The sequence below is a fragment of the Egretta garzetta genome, unplaced genomic scaffold (genome assembly GCF_000687185.1).
Source record: "Egretta garzetta isolate BGI_Z169 unplaced genomic scaffold, ASM68718v1 scaffold635, whole genome shotgun sequence".
Lineage (NCBI taxonomy): Eukaryota > Metazoa > Chordata > Aves > Pelecaniformes > Ardeidae > Egretta > Egretta garzetta.
Genome location: NW_009259710.1, coordinates 664,999 through 681,059, shown reverse-complemented (window position 1 = coordinate 681,059; position 16,061 = coordinate 664,999). Strand labels below are relative to the sequence as shown.

The 16,061-nt window shown below is 45.9% G+C and overlaps 1 protein-coding gene across 2 annotated transcripts in view; it reads right to left on the bottom strand.

The window, feature by feature from the left end:
- The window catches only part of ACVR1 (activin A receptor type 1), a 29,433-nt gene that overhangs the window by 4,172 nt on the left and 9,200 nt on the right, over positions 1-16,061 (bottom strand). The window contains exons 4-8 of one of the 2 annotated variants that reach the window (XM_035894455.1): positions 11,084-11,183; positions 8,869-9,015; positions 6,112-6,387; positions 4,917-4,934; positions 2,395-2,592 (exon numbers count right to left, since the gene is read on the bottom strand). In XM_035894455.1, coding sequence (XP_035750348.1) covers positions 2,395-2,592; positions 4,917-4,934; positions 6,112-6,387; positions 8,869-9,015; positions 11,084-11,183 — 739 coding nt within the window. The remainder of the gene's footprint in view (positions 1-2,394; positions 2,593-4,916; positions 4,935-6,111; positions 6,388-8,868; positions 9,016-11,083; positions 11,184-16,061) is intronic. The other variant, XM_009639024.2, reaches the window with a different exon arrangement.

The following is a 16,061-nucleotide window of genomic DNA, read 5'->3' as shown; positions in this document are numbered from 1 at the left end:
CCGCCGCTCCCGCCGAGGGGGACCCCGGCGCCCTTCCGCACCACCCACAGCTCGCCGCCTTCCGCACCGTTTTAAGAGGACTTCTGTAATTTACAATATATTGTGGTTTTTCCCTCGGGCTTGCTGGCTTTTTGCTTCTCAAATCAACTAAAACCCACGTGCACAGCAGCATTTTCTTCACCTTTATCCTGCGTTACTTTAACGTCAGCTTGTCCTATGCACGCACGAGTCCAGCTGCTGGAGCAAAGCAAGATCTACAGAGACACCTAAGCAACAGCCACAGCCCTGCAGAGTATCAGTGAGCACACACCATCAGAACTGTACCTACTCCTTTTGCTGCAGATGTCTTCAGGTAACGCCTCTGACAGTGAAGGGAGAAGGAAGGCAAGGTCATGAGCTCTGGCCACCCCACGGGAAGCCTATGGAAGTTCCTTCTGCTCCCGCAGTCAGTCCCGCGACTGCTGCTGGCTTCCCGCAAGAGAGGAGCTGCTCGCTATGGACCCTGCAAGTTTAATTGCACCAGAATGGCTGTGTCCCCCCCACAGATCACCCCGCTCTCTTGATCAGAGAAACACCCATTTGATACTCTCCAGAGCTACCAAAGCAAGCTCTCAGGCTTACAAAGAGTCTTAAATTAGCCACCTGAGCCTACCCAATGCATTTTGCTACTTCCAAGTAGCTTCGTTTGAGCAGCCTGTATCCTAGGGAAGACGGGGCTTTGGACAGTGGTCCAGGCCCCAGGGAATCTCACAGCAAGCTTTAAAGGTCTGCGAATCTTCTCAGAAGTGCCACCTTCCAGCAGCCTGCTCACAACAAGCCTTGCTGCAGCCATTCTGGAGACGGCTGCCTGCCTGTGGCTGCTGTGCCAAGAACTACCCTGAACAAGGAGCAATGCTTTTTTTTTTTTTTAAGCTCACAGTGAAGTTACTCTGGCCACCAACAGATTAACTGATGAAGTAAAAGGTTCGTATTTAGAAGTCCTGCACTTTAACAGAATAAACATTTTTTGTTCTAGAGCTGCTGCACATTCAGCTGTGCTCTCTCCCCACGCCCTGCAGTCCAGTGTCACACCATTTGGATGGGATTTCCACTGGGGTCAGGGAAAGGAGGGGAGATAACGCATGAGAAATGCTAGGAGACCAGTACCTTAACTTCCCCTAGAATTTCAGCCAGGTTTTGTTACTCTGTGCTAGCGACCACAAGCCTTGACCGCCGGTACCTTACTGCAGCCAGCCCCTGTCCATGAAACCACTCGCGCTCCCTCCTCTGGCTCTCAACAGCTGCTTTCTGAGAACATCTCTAAAGCTATCTTAATCCTTTCCTCCAAAGTCTTCCCTCAAATTCTGACTTGCAATAGTTCCCACCACAAAAAAGCCCTCAATTCTTCATTGCAAGCCCCTCTGCCTGCTGCCTATCATCCCGACCACGCCGCCTCTGAACGAGTTCGTACCTGGATCCTAAGCTGGCCTCAGCCCTGCCTGCCCTGTGGGGTTCCAGCCCACCGTCAGGGCTCAGCCGTACTCCAGCAAACACCGAGTCATCTTTTCCTGAAGATAAACCTGCTGCCTGATGTCAGTTACAGAATCCCAGATTTGGATTTAGTGGGAATGGACCAGACAGACACAGAGCAAATAGATGCATATGATGGTTCAGAATTCCCTCGGATTAAATGTGTCACCATTGACAGCCCAGCACTGCCAGTGCCTGCAGACAGGCGTTCTCCTGCCCGCTTGGGTCCAGAGAGCACAACCTGAGGTCCAGAATCAGAGAGGGCTTCTGAACCAAGAAGCACAAGGAACCACACCAACAGATACCCAGCTGAAAGGTTCTTCACCTCAGACCCCCTTGCCAAGGGAACATGAAGCAATGCCGCGTGCTACAGAACAGGACTGCGGTGGCACTTTTCCCAAGCAGAACTGTACTTTGACCAAGTCCTGCTTTGGGAGTGCCTTTAACTTGGCAAAGCAAGAGCATCCCTGAATTCTGACCACTTCCTCACTTCCTACAATTTTTCCTTCTGTTCCTCAGGTTTTGCCACGACAAAGAGCCACCTAAAAGAATTCACTATGGTTTAAGGACACATGGGAAGAGTTTAGAGACTTCATGATCTAAAATTTTAACTTAACTATTTAGTATGTATTATTTCTCAACAGGGCTCAGGATGTAGCGGGGGACCCTCTTCCTTCTCTACCTGAACAGGAACAACAACCCTCAGCCATTGTACCCAACACACCGACAGCTTCAACACGGGCAGCCAAGTGTCAGAAAACAAAACCCTTCAGAGGTCCAGCATTTTACTGCACATCCTATGCATTTTGGTGGCAGATGCTTTGCCGTGAATTACCGTTTGCTTAACCCCTTCTAAAAACAAGTAAAGCAGTCCCAAATACTTACCGTTGCTAACCATGCGCCTAGCTACTTCCCAAAGGACCAGCCCGAAAGCCCAGATATCGACCCTTTTGTACGAGTCAAAGCAGTCTGCCTGGATCGTTTCGTCCAAGACTTCTGGAGCCATGTAGCGCTTGGTACCCACACGGGGATTGTTCCCCACATCCAACTGATTCGTGCTTTGGGAGTGCATGACTGCAAGGCCTAAAGGACACAAAAAAGAAAAATCACTGTTAAGTCCCCTTTAAAACTATAGCAGCAAACATCTGAAGTGACATGTGAGCAGTGACACCCATCAGTTTCTTAAAAAGAAGGAGCTGAGAGTCCAACTGTCCAAAGACCAACTGGGTCAGCTCCAAGCTGCCATCAAAAACAGCCCCTGTGCCCGTAGACTTAGCCCAATTATCTCCTCAGGGATTACCATTAAGCATGTTATTGCCCTGTTGCAAAATGTTGTCATTAAGTGTTTTGCAGCCACTGGATGTCACCAGCGCTCTAGGCACGTATACACAGGAGGCCAAGCATCTGTTACTGAGGAGAAAACAATTTTACACAGCATTCAAATGTATTTATAGAACTTTGGGGTAGGTGGATATATCCGAACTGTGGGGAAGAGAGAAGAAAAACACTGCATGATGGATACACACAAGTTAAAAAATAAAGCTGGAAAATAAAAAACACCATATTTGCAGTAGGTTGAAAAATAAACATCCTCAAGCTGATCTAAAATGAGTCAGTCAAAACCACTCTACCTGGTTTCTACTAATTACTAAACATTTAAGCAAAGAACATTATGTGAGGGACTAAATTACCGTAAATTTGGAAACACACAGAGTACTCATTTTGCCATGGTAAACAGGGAGCACTGCAAATTGAACAGCGCCAGGTGCATGACATAGCTAAGCAATACAAAAGATGGCACAAAGTCTCCCTAATTTCCTCAACAACTCCGGGAAGAATAACATACACTATTTACATTTAACATGGCTTTGTTGTAGATGAAACTTCAAGAGCTTTTTAACTCTGTCCCACAAAAAATTAACCTATCACCAGATCGTTAACTTTTTTTTCCTTTCCAAAAACCAGTCCGTACTTCACCCTAACAAAAATTTGGAACACGCTTTCCTACAATTTAAATGCACTTCAAGTAATTTCAAGCTGCTTCAAAAAAATATGCTTATGGCAGCTCTAGAAAGGTACCATCTACTAACCCCACGACTGGTGAGGGGTCGGAAAGCCCGCTCTCTGGATAAGAATACTTTTGTCAGATGTATATACAAACATGCTCTTATACATTTATGTATTTGTTTATATTAATTTACACAATACAACATGTACAGATTATAATATTTTGAAAAACCAAACTTGCACAGTGGAAACAAAGGTTAGAAAACAAATTTCCTGGCAAACTCTGAAGCCGTCAAGACTTTGGAGACCACTTTGATAACGATTGTAATACTCCATTCAAATTGGGCAAACCAGCTTCAATAGATTGGCAGGTCAAAGGTTGAGGGCTGAGGGATGCACGTCAGCATCCTGCACGCTACAGACCAAGAAAGTGTTGCAATAAGGTCAGGGGACAACAGTGTTGTAATCGGGGGCTCATCATGGTGGCATCTGTGCTGTTTATGAGTTAGGAAGCAGATATTGCCCTGCTTCGGTTTCACCTCGGGAGATCTCAATGCACATTTAACTCCAGGGCATGTAAGCGCTCGTCAGAGAAGATCTTACCGTAAGATAGTAATTCTTAAAAAAAAAAAGCTTGACAGGAATACAAACTGATGAAATACACTGGTTTTCAAGACACCAGAAAATCCGCTTTAGGATATTGGAGTATCTGCTGGAAACAAAAACCAAGCCAACCCGTTTTGTCAGCACTCTTTGCATCTCCCCTGCAAACACCAGTGTCTCTTCCAAATGGACCTTTGCTATTCTACATGGATGGGCAGGGGGAAGGATGGAGTAAGAAGAGGGTTGGGCTTTTTCTTCTTCTGGTATAAGCATTATTCTGCTGTTCTGTAACGTTGCTCAACTGAGACCTGTCACCACGTACGTGAATTGCTTTAGAAGGGCAGGATTTTTCCACACGCTGACAGATTGAAGCGAGGCTGCCATCCATCCTTGGACTTTATCACAGAGTTTCTGCTTAGGTAGAACAGGTTTGAAACAGCCCGTTCTGCAACCGCCGCTCCGGATACTTGGGTGGCTGCTCGAGAACCCAGCTGCCAGCCCGGTTGCTGAAGGACAAGCGGCCAAGTCACAGAGCTCCGGCGCTTGGGCCAGCCACAAGGACTGGGACTGAACGGCAGCAAACACCAAGCTACGCTGCAGGTCGGGCGTGCGGCAGCCGGGCTGCTGGCAAAACAGTCGCGAGATACGCAAAGTGATTTTACTCCTCTTCGGCTTCCGAGCTGACACCTATTCTTAACGGGTACGCTGCAAGCCCAGAGCCTGGCGTGACCGACAGAGCCCCGGTCCAGCCCAGCTCCGGGCAGCCCTAGTGAACCCTTCCACCCGCACATACTTACCGGTCTCTAAGCGCCACTCTTCTTGTGTGGTGCATGTGTTGAAACAGAGAAGGAGACCAGAGGAGGGGGGGGGGAAAAAAAAAAAGAAAAAAAAAGACAAAGCTATGCAGAAAAAAGGGCATGAATATACAGCAGAAACAACAAACTCTTGGTAACTCTCCTTTATGGATAAGGAGCAAAAGACCATGTTGGATACATGCTTGAGGATCTCACTTTTTAAAAAATAGCTAATTTACCACCATAAAAACTAACTGGGAAACGTTTATTGCAGTGCGCTCTCAGAAAATCTCTCACACATCTGAAACCTCCAGATAAATAATGTGGCAGAGTTCCCTTTATTCATGTGATCTCAGTCAGTGCCAGTATGTGCTGCCCCCCCCCACCACCCCATGAGCAACAAATTTATTTAAAAGCCAATCTCTGAAGTTTTGTATTTTCAACTAACTGCTCTGTTATTTTTTACTTACTATTGCCTCTGAAAATTTAGATAGGCCCAGGTGTGTGGCCTTCATTTTTTCCCTGTGTGTATCTCATGTCCCTCAGGCAAAAGTGATAGGAACTATGCAGTAGAATTATTATTGAAAAATAAATCCTATCTCCCAACACACATTTGTCTAGCCAATGGCTCCCCATACAATTGTTCTACTGTTATTTTCTCCCTGGTCTTCAGAGAAAAGAAAAAAAGTATTGTCAGACATAGCCCCGAGGCGCGAACGAGCCGTACTGCTGCAACTGCTTCTCAGCATCCTACCAGCCTGAAGCCTAAAACCACTTGGTCACAGATAACGCAGTTTGGGGCTCACGGAACTATCTGGCAAATACTCAAGCTGGATGGACCTACAGAGCTTGGGACAGTGAGCGCATAGTTTTTCGCCTGTAAGTAGAAGGACATTTATTAGTTCAAAAATGAGCTAAAGCCTAATAACTGCTGCCTTCTGGGATCCATGAATGGAATTTAACAACGCAAACCCAAGGAAAACTCCAAAATGTTAGATCTGCTCCTGAACTGGGAGGCTACACTGGGCTGCGGCAGGCATTTTTAAGTTGTAAGTGCCACCTAGTGGCTGTCATAAACCTTCAGGGAGCAAGGTAAGGCTATTTTAAGGTTACTTTAAGACGTTTATGGTTGGAGTTATCCAGTACATGTGACTTCTGCAGGAACACACCAAGTATATTAGCATTGAAACGAACTCACCTAGATCTGCTATGCAGCACTGTCCGTTCTTCTTCACAAGGATATTTTTGCTCTTCAAGTCCCGATGAGAAATGGCAGGCTTCCCCTGGGTTCCGAATATCTCTATGTGCAAATGTGCAAGACCACTGGCTATGGACAGTACTATGCGTAGGCAGCTGACAGTGTCCAGGGTGGTGAGCTGCAGGTAGTCGTACAGAGACCCCATTTCGTGGTAGTGGGTAATTAACCACAACTGGGTACTAGAGTTTCTGGAAGTCATATCAGAGGCAATAAAACCTGCAGAGAGGACACAACAAAATAAGATGACAGACCTCCTTCAAGACTTCCCCAAGAAAGGAATCAATACCACTAGGCCCCTCTTATGGTTTAAAATTGTTTAATTAAAACTTTTCCATGACTGTACTGCACCGAAAACAAACTGCAGGCATTACCGAGATGAAAAAAGCACTAACATACCCTGGAACTCTGGCTCAAGTCTGTTCACCAGAATGCATTTGTATATTGTCCCAGTCACACCAAGCACAACTACTTGTTAGGACCACATACTGTAAAAAAAAAAAACAAAAAACAAACCAAAAACCTGTCTCCTCCTTTGTGAGGGACTTGGGGGAGAAGTTTCCAGTTAAAGAAGCCGACCACCAGGCTGTAGCACATCTGGTGCTGTCTGCTCAACAGGGTGGCACTGGAGAGAAGCAACACCGTGGACAGACAGGTCCTAAGCAACCTCTGCCATTTTTAGGGACATCACAAGCAGGCAGTGCAGGGCGAAGCATGTTCCACATGCACAGCACATCCCGATAAGCAGACACTGGATGTTGTGCCAGCTCCACATTTACACCCCAGGGAAGCCTGTTTGGAACACTCCGACGACCAGCCTTGCTGTATCCAAAGCTTGCTGTCGCCACAGGGAACGTCGCACCCTCCTGACCACACAGCGACTGAAGGAAGCCCATGTCACCACAGCAACAGCTTGCTCTCCAGTGGTCTCCGATCACTTGAAAGGCTGCAGCCTGATAAATCATCAGGCCTACGGGACTGCTCTGAACTGCTGCAGGCTCCAAATGCCCAATCTCCCTAACCACAGGGCAGCTCACAGCCGAGCCGTGGGACAGAAGTGGCAGGTGCCTGAGGAGAGTGTGGCAGCACCAGAAGATTAGCACACCAAAAACCAAACAGTAATTCTTCTACTTCGAGTACCAGACAGTTCAAGTGATGTGCAACTTCCTTCCATGGTGAAGTAAGGCAGAGCTGTATTTCACAATGATTTTCTACGAAGGAACGGAGAGGAATTTCTCTTCGAAACTCAGGAACCTCAAGAACTGCTTTCAAAAATGTGGTGTCTTAAAACTGAACCCAGAATCCAGGAGCAGCTCCCTTTGCATTCCCTCCGAATTCCCTGCGTATCAGCACACTGTTGACCTCAACAGCTTTAGCCAGGACGCAACGAAAGTTTTATTCCCGAGTTAGAGGAACAAATCATGTTTATTAAAAGCCCACATAGGACATTTGTCAGGAAGAACGCCCACTGCTTTCTCTCCTGAAGTCAGATTGCTGCACAATGTGACACTGGTAATCTGTGATATTGTTTAATAGCGCATCTAAAAAATGCTATAAAATAGCCAACAAATTGGACAGTTATCAAGAAAGACTGAACACAGACAGAGGAACATGGGAAATGCATAACGTCATTTCAAGCCAAGTCACTTGCTCTCTCAGGAAGGCAAGTTCAATAATTCACGTTTCAGGAGGCCACCACAGTCTTTTTGTAGTAACAAAGGAACTGCTTGAGGAAACATTAGGCAAACTTCTGGCAGGGTGAGCTATAGAGCCAAGGAACGTTCTCTGACAGGGAACAAGAATAAGGAGCCCAAGTAAAACTGATTGAAGACAGACAGACTGTGGGTGAGGTAACGTCAGTACACGGAAGGCGTGCTGCTGCTTTCCTTTGTAAGGGTGGCACCGGCAAGAGAAGGTCATGTCTACGAGGGACCAAAAGGGCTGCTGAAACTTCAGCCATGGCTCACAACACAGCAAAGCCATTTTGTAAGCTCTCAGAGTGCAGCACGCAAGGTACAAGGGATGCAGAAGATCCAAAAGCATCACACTGTCATATTTACAGGGAAACGAGATCCACCACAAAGGGGAAACTATAGCCGAAGTTTGAACACCAAAGGAGCTTAGCGTGACCCTGAGCAGAGCGGTTAAACAGGAGAAAATAACAGATTCATACTGCAGTTTATACAAGGAAAAGTATTCAAATATTTAAATCTCATTATAAACTCCCCACATTTTCTCCCTTTATTTCTCCCAGGTAAACTGAAGTTATGAAACCCCCTAGATCCACTGGAACTTCACCTAAACCACTGCACACTACTCCTGCCATCTGGCTGCCCTGCAGCAGGAGCTGCAAGGCTGAATTCTTGGCACACAGGTCTGGGGCACCTCCATTCTTTTCTACACGGTGCTGCCAGCAGCTGATTAATCTGGCTGACTGCTTCTTGCTGGAATATTTCTGCAGGAGGACAATGATTCATGGTTGCTACACCACCTTCTCCAGTTGAGATTCAGACTTCAGCACCCTCCAAGCAAGTCTCCCCCTTAAAATTCCCCTTCAGCTATTAATCACAAACATAAGAGCCTAATCCTGAAGACCGCAAGATGCAAAGCACTGCAGATTTGCTGGGTAAGTGAACTGGTCGCTTAACTCTCCTTTACGCCAGCCCCGCTAGGCAACATGAACGTGGCTGCTCTGCTTACCTAAAATATTTTCATGCCGCAGCAATACAGTGTTGTACAATTCAGTTTCCCTGAACCAGGATTTTTCATCCCTAGAAGAGAAGATCTTCACAGCAACATTTTCTCCTTGCCACTGACCCCTCCAAACTTCTCCGTAACGGCCTTTTCCTGGCAAGGGAAAAAACACAGTACAAGTTGTCAACTAACAGTCTTCACACAGCAGAAGGGCAGGACTAGCTAATAGGATGGAAATTCAACAGTTATGGCCCAAATCTCACACTGATGTAGTTCGATCACACCTACATACACTTTTCCCACTTTCACAGTTGTGCTGTGCCCCACTGTCCCTTAATTCTCCCTGCTTGTTTCAGCTGCAGGCTCTGCGAGCATGGCTCCCTGCTCCCTGCACGGTGGCACAGTGTTCACACGGGGCAGCTGTAATTATTCAACCATCAGCAATGAAAGCACCTTTGCAGCTTAAGCAGTTCGGGCAACATACTACAAGGTCAGTGTCCAGAATACAAATACATCTCTGAATTCTGAAGTTAAGATGACAGGAAAGATATAGAATGCTGGGGATACAGCCCTTACATTTCTATTTCAGCATCAACCCTTGCAAAAACAATCAGCACAGCCAGACACATAAAATGCAGAATGACAACAAAAAAACCCCAAAAACAACAACAAAAACACCCCAAACCAAAATACCCACCCACAAACAAAAAAGGATAAAGAAAAACCCCCAAACCAAAAAACCTACCCCTAGCCTGTGGAGCTCAGGGCACACTACCTGCATGCCAAGCTTGTTACAAACAGCCTAGAAGAGTGTATGAAGTTGCCAAGTGCCCAAAGGCAACACAACATCCTGGACAAGGCACGCTGGAGAAGTTCTGATCATTGCCATTTTCACTGCAGCCTGGATACGACAGCCTCAGGCCTCATGCAATGAACTGTGCTAGTTTTGACAGCTATAAATATCCAAATGCTGCCCTTCATCGCTCTGCCGTTGGGTGCTCTTCAGAGGCATGTATGAATCAGCAGCAGGTAGAACCAAACAGAGATACCCCACACCGGTGCCTCAACGCTGCCGCCCACACGAGACTTCCTGCACCAGCGCCTTCATCTGGTTCTGCTACACAGACCAAAGCACACGGTCTCTGGAAACAGGGCCAGCCCGCGTTACCTTGGGAGCAGGCATCACTCCACGCTTATTCATGCAGTTATACACGCACAAAAAGATACATCCATATTGCAGGCAAAATTGTCATGTCTATCCTATTCTATACCTTCTGATGAAGAGACATTGCAGAGCATCAGAGGACGTAGACTTGGATTTAATGCGAGGGTGAACATTTGTGCCTACTCAGTACATACTGTAAGCCAGAAGCAAAGAAACTGATAAAATGTAGGCCCAGTCCCTACAGAGTCTCAGATTGATCTGGTTTAGTCTGGGGCTTGATCTAACACTCTGATGAGCCAAAACTTCTAGCGACTTACAGGAAAGTGTCAACCTGCTCTAAGTTCTAATCACTGAAGCAGCAGCATAAAACATTATTTTAAATAGTCTTTTTTTCCCAGCAGAATCAATCATCGTGCCTTCCTCACCTCTTTAGTGCCAGTACAACACCTTGGCTCAGTGTCTCTGCCTCAGGATAAATTTGACACAAACACTTCCTAAAATTACTAAATTCAAATTTAACACTATTCAGTTAATAATATATATATGCTGAAAAGTTTAATGGATCCTTAAAATTATATTGAAGTCCTGAAAAAAATGCCACTTTAGCCACTTTGCTTGATGCGCCAACTCCAGATCTCAAATCCAGACGATCCTTTTCTAACCCTAAAGCTCTCTAACTGAAAACTATTTAACAAACATTTGTTTCACAGTTTGACAGTTTTAAACTTCAAGTTGAGCTTGCTTTCCTAAACCCACAGTTTACGTCACTTGAAGCACCTGAATGAGCCCAGTTTGTCTTTTCTAACATCACCTGACTGAATAAAGCTTAAGTTTTCTCAATCATAAACCACAGATGGTACTCGCCCCTCTCTTCTGCACAGGTCCAAAAGCATTCTTTCACTTCACTTTCTAAACCCAAGTGTGTTCTGTAGCTGAAGCCCCAAGAGTTTGATGAAAGCAACTGAGTAAGAACAGGTAATTGGGATGGGAGAGAAAGCTTTCTCGCTGCATTCGTTACCAAGGCGTGCACGGGATGTGAGCAAGATCCATACTAACCTACACACTCTACAAGCGTGATCTGGCGAGCCACCGTTCTTTGCACCAAGAAAGGAAGTCCAGAACCACTTCCAGATGTGCAGGAATGATCCAACAAATCCTGTTCAAAAGAAAAAGCGGAAGTTTATACCCTATGAGAAACTGCATTGCCCCCCTGCTTAAATACATGAAGGTACACCGCTTCCCTGGATAGGCCAAGTTAAACCTCATTGGTATCTCAATGGCTCTGGCGCTGCCATTTGAGCATGACATACCATTGCCATCACCGTGCAGACGGACACAATACTCTTCCCAAGATTCTACCAGTGCAAAGAAGATCCCATAGACAGAAGAGACCAGGAGGGGAGCCATGACTTGGGCATAATCACTTTCTGTTGGCAATTTCACACATAACACAGCAACAAACAGCAAACAAATCAAGCATCGTTTCACCCTCAGATTTCTTATTCTATCTTTTGTTTGGCCTTACAGTATCATTTTAATAAAATAATTTTGTTTAATACATGAGTGCCAATAAATTTACTGCCTGCGAACCTGGAAGCTCACTTATAGCCTATGAGCTACCCTCTGTAGTGAAATTCCAGCTTTTTCCAGCACTTTGTTTTTCTCTTACTTAGCTGATGCTCTCAATTCTGTGTCTGTCACCCATTTCAAAAAGGTTAATAACTCCCCCCCCCCACACGTCCCTTTAAAAAAGGTTAAAACCCCCCCCCCCCCGATTTTCTATGTCTTGCAATAATTTGAGCTACCTCAATAAGAAATAAACTTACTTTCTCCAATTTCTCCAATACCCTTCTGTAAGGGCTGAATGAGCGGGTGTTTGCACAGCAGCCCAGGCCCCCCATCACCCACGCACCATCCTCACCACTTTTGAGTCCGAACATGACTTTGTGAACCTACGCACCCTACAACGCTTCAGCTGTACCAGAGCAGGCAGCAGGCTGCTTCAGCAACCGTCACCGCCTTGCTCCCGCACGCCCCGCTTTGCTTCTGACACAGTGGGATCCACCAGCGAGCTGGTTAACTGCACCCAGTGCTGTTTGGGATGTCCCAGTCGCTCCCACTGATGTGCAGACACCGCCCCAGAGAAGAACAGCTATCCAACAGGTCCTGTATCATACCTGTCAGACCCGCACAGATGCCCTAAAAACCACACAGCAACTTCACGTCAAACACCTCTGTTTTAGTCAAATCCCCAAGATGAGTGCTAAAATTTAATTTGGTAACAGTGAAGGGAAACTGAATCACGTTCTACCTTGCTGTTAGGCAGGTAATCTGTCAGGGCAAGGTTTGTAGATACATCCCCTGTAGCACGGCCACAACCCCTAGCTGCAAAGCCCGCTACCCTCAGGGGGGAAGGGGAGAGATCCATCTTTTGGTTAGACGTGTTTCACATGCGTTACACAGAAAGCTGAGATAGTTTGGGAGTAACAGTTCTCCAGTACAGGCTCCTTGCCCATCGCTCGTTCTGCCCCCCATCCAATTTTCTGTCCTTTTCCTCCATTACATTTTCATCTCTTCCCTCCGTCTTAGTCCTGACCTTCCCCTTCTCCTTTGCCATACACATGTTGCCCATTTCCCACCCCAGCTCCCGTTTCTGCCCTTGCCATCATTACTGCCTTGGCCCTGGGTGGTCAGCGACTGCCCCCGGGGGCTGAGGGCTGCCCACCCTCCTCTTCTCCACCGTGGCCAGAACCCCCTGAAGGAACCTTGGCTCAGGGAAGAAGCGTGCCCTGTCTGGGTGCAAAGCACCGCACAGCGCCCGGGGGGGAAGGGACCCACCCGTCCATGAACAGACCCTTTACACCCTGCCCGTCTGAGTGGCTCAGGACAGAGCCCCCAGAAGAACGGCTGCAGGCACGTGCCTCAGGGGTTTCTCTGATAAATTTCAAGCCCCTGCCCCAAATCAGAGCATCTTTAAAAGACAACACCCAAATAATTTATCGTAAGTCTCCTTCCCTCAAGAGGCTGAACCACGTGAGGTGAACGGTCCCTCAAAAAAACCCAAAAAGTCCTTCTTCATGCAGTAGCTCACAGTCATGGGAAGCTTTGGCCCAAACTGTTTAAGTTTGGTACCTTTACAACTGAAGACAGTTTTAAAGTATACAAGGCAATAGGAGTATTACCTGTATCACCTACACCAGGCAGGCCACTGATACTCCAGAGAATTTTCCATAACAACTCTTTCTTACAAGTTTTTATTTTATTTTTAGTGCATGGAATCCAGACTTTATATAAAAAAACATGAGGGAGGTTCTAATTGAATGTTAAAATCCTATTAGCCTCTTAAAATGCTAACACCCAGCTACTGTTGTGGCTAGGACTCCATACTAGTTCAAAGCATTAACAACTCTATCGCTGGGCTTTTTCTTCCTTCACAAAGGAAAACAGGATGAGGAAGCATAAGCGTAATCAACTCTCTAGTATTTCCAGCAAACTGCACTACTGGGCTTCAGCTAGATCCGATGAAATCTCATTTCCCCTAACAATTTTTTACTGAGTGCTCAAGAAAGAGATAATTTAAGACAGAAGACTGCTATTTTGCTTTTTAATACAAACTGAGAGCTCATTTTCCTTCCTGCTTGCAGAGGCAAAACAACCCAAACTTATCTGCAGCAACTGTAAAAACAAGATTTGAAGAGGCCGCAGCTCCTTCCGTTCCCCATTAGGAAGCTTAGGGCTCTAAGCATCTGCTACGCTACGGAGACTAATCCTAAAGGTAAACTAATCTGATGTGTAACAAACCCAGCGAATTAAAACACACAACGGAGAAGAAAATACGGAATTTAAAAAAAGACTTACTATTTAGATGAACATTTAGAAACAAGGAACTGCCAATTTTATTTTATTCTATGTTTTGTCCAGCCGCAGCACCCGCCGGGCACGGCAGAGGCACTGCACCCTCCAGCTGAGGGTCTGACAGCCCAGGGCACAACCGCTCCAGCAGAGCAAGCCCGTGCGGTTAGCAACTCCTGCAATTTCTTTTAAAAAGAATTTTGATTTCTTCTTCTCAGGTTTTATCACCGTTTCCAAGTAACATTAAACGATTTGCAAGTGGAGTGGAATTGGTCTTGCACTGATAAGAGATAAGAGCTGGTAAAAGCTGCAAGTCAGTGCTTAAGAGACAGATAACCCGTTGCACACACGGCGAATTCACGGAGAACGTATCGGCACTGGCTGGTTTAAAACATTAAAACACAATCAAGCCTTGTGGGCTAATCAGAGAGAGCCAAAGGCATTAAAGAAAAAGATTACCAAGCATAGTTTATATAGGGCCAAGCCGAGGCAGGGCAGCAGCAGGAAGCTGCCCCAGCTTGCGCCACACTCACCCCGCATTACACGGAGCGCCCGGGCAGTTCGAGCTCTAAGAGGGAGGCAATTCCCACGGCCCCATCTTACCACAGAAGCTGGCATTTAAAAGCCAAAGCTCTGTTATCCAAGTCACCACCCTAAGTTCCCTCTGGATTGGTATCTTGTCTCTGACCATACCCAAAAGCTGTGCCCTTTATGAGGGTATTACAAGTGGAGCGAATTGGGGTAGTAGACGTATAGGACTATTAGACTTATGGAAGTATATAGGGGCACTGGGGTACTAGAAGTGGAGGGAATTAGAAGCGAGTATGGGAATACTTTAACATACACGATGCTTTCCTGTAATGCTCTCCCAGCCCCCAAGCACATTCAGCTCAGGAACTTCCCTGATTGATTTTTTGTTTGTTTAATTTTTTGTGTGCTTAACACCACACAGGCTTCTCATCCTGCTGCCCTTCGAATGTATACAAACCTATAGCATCTAGAAAAAAAATCATCAGGCAAGGAGTTCCACTGTTTCAGTTACTGCTGTGTTAAGAACCACCTTCCTTATTTTCATCCTTGCTCTCACTTGCTAATTTTGATGCCTCCCCCTGTTACTGTACTGCAGAAGGCGAACAACTGATTCCTATCCATCCTCTCCTTACCCCTTGCCATGGTGTGTCTCCCCATCATACCCCATCCCCTTACGGGAACCAGGCTCTTCCTGGCTGAAGCACTGGTTTACTTACTCATTCCCCATATGGGCTGCTTCAAAAATATCAGGGCATCCAGATGACCAGGAGTCCGATTACTCAGTTTTAACCTATTCTTCCTTAAAGACAGATCTTCCCTGCTCCACTGGTGTCCCTCACCGGCCAGCTCAAACCCTGACAACTTACTTGCCAGGACACAGAGTCTTGTGAATGACAGGGTTTTCTGCATGGCTTCTAGCGCTTATTCACAGCAGTATTTTATAGAAACATCTCTGCCTCAAAACAAAGAGATGCAAGAAATAGTTTCTGGTTCCCAAAAATAGTTCAGTTTTTTGAGCAGTCTCATGGATCTATTTTTTAATAAATTCCCATAGCTGGGTCTGCAGGCGAGAAGTTGCAACCGTCATCTGGGGTATCTTTTTGGACATAGTCAAAACTGCTTCCCTAGTTGGTGGCAACCAACACTTTCTAAGGAAGATAAAGGTTATTCCTCACTTAAAGAAACACCCATTTCAGTTTCACTCTCCTACAGAGAGAAACACAGCCCAGAACACAGGAAGAAAATATCCAGTCAATGTATTTACCAAATGTATTACCAAAAAATATTTGTGTTCTGGACCATTTTTCTTTAGCCACTTTTCAAGCCTGCAGTGAAACCACACTATGGTGGGAAAAGCACCAAAATGGAAAACGTTTTCCAACCTCTTAATGTTGAAGAGATTTTTATCTTAAAAATGCAAGGAGGAGGAAACTGCTCCTCTTTGCACTGGTTTCAGAAACAAACACTCAAGCTGCCTCTGAAGCCTTGCTTGCTCAGTTTCCGTAAAGCATGGAAAAGCTGCTGGGAATGCTTTTCTCTTGGCCTCAAGTGAAAGGGTAAGATACATGAAAAGTCTTTAAACAGGAAACACTTCCCCTCGTCATTTTATTTTCTAGAGACTGTGTGAACAAGAACGTATTTTAAAAACTGA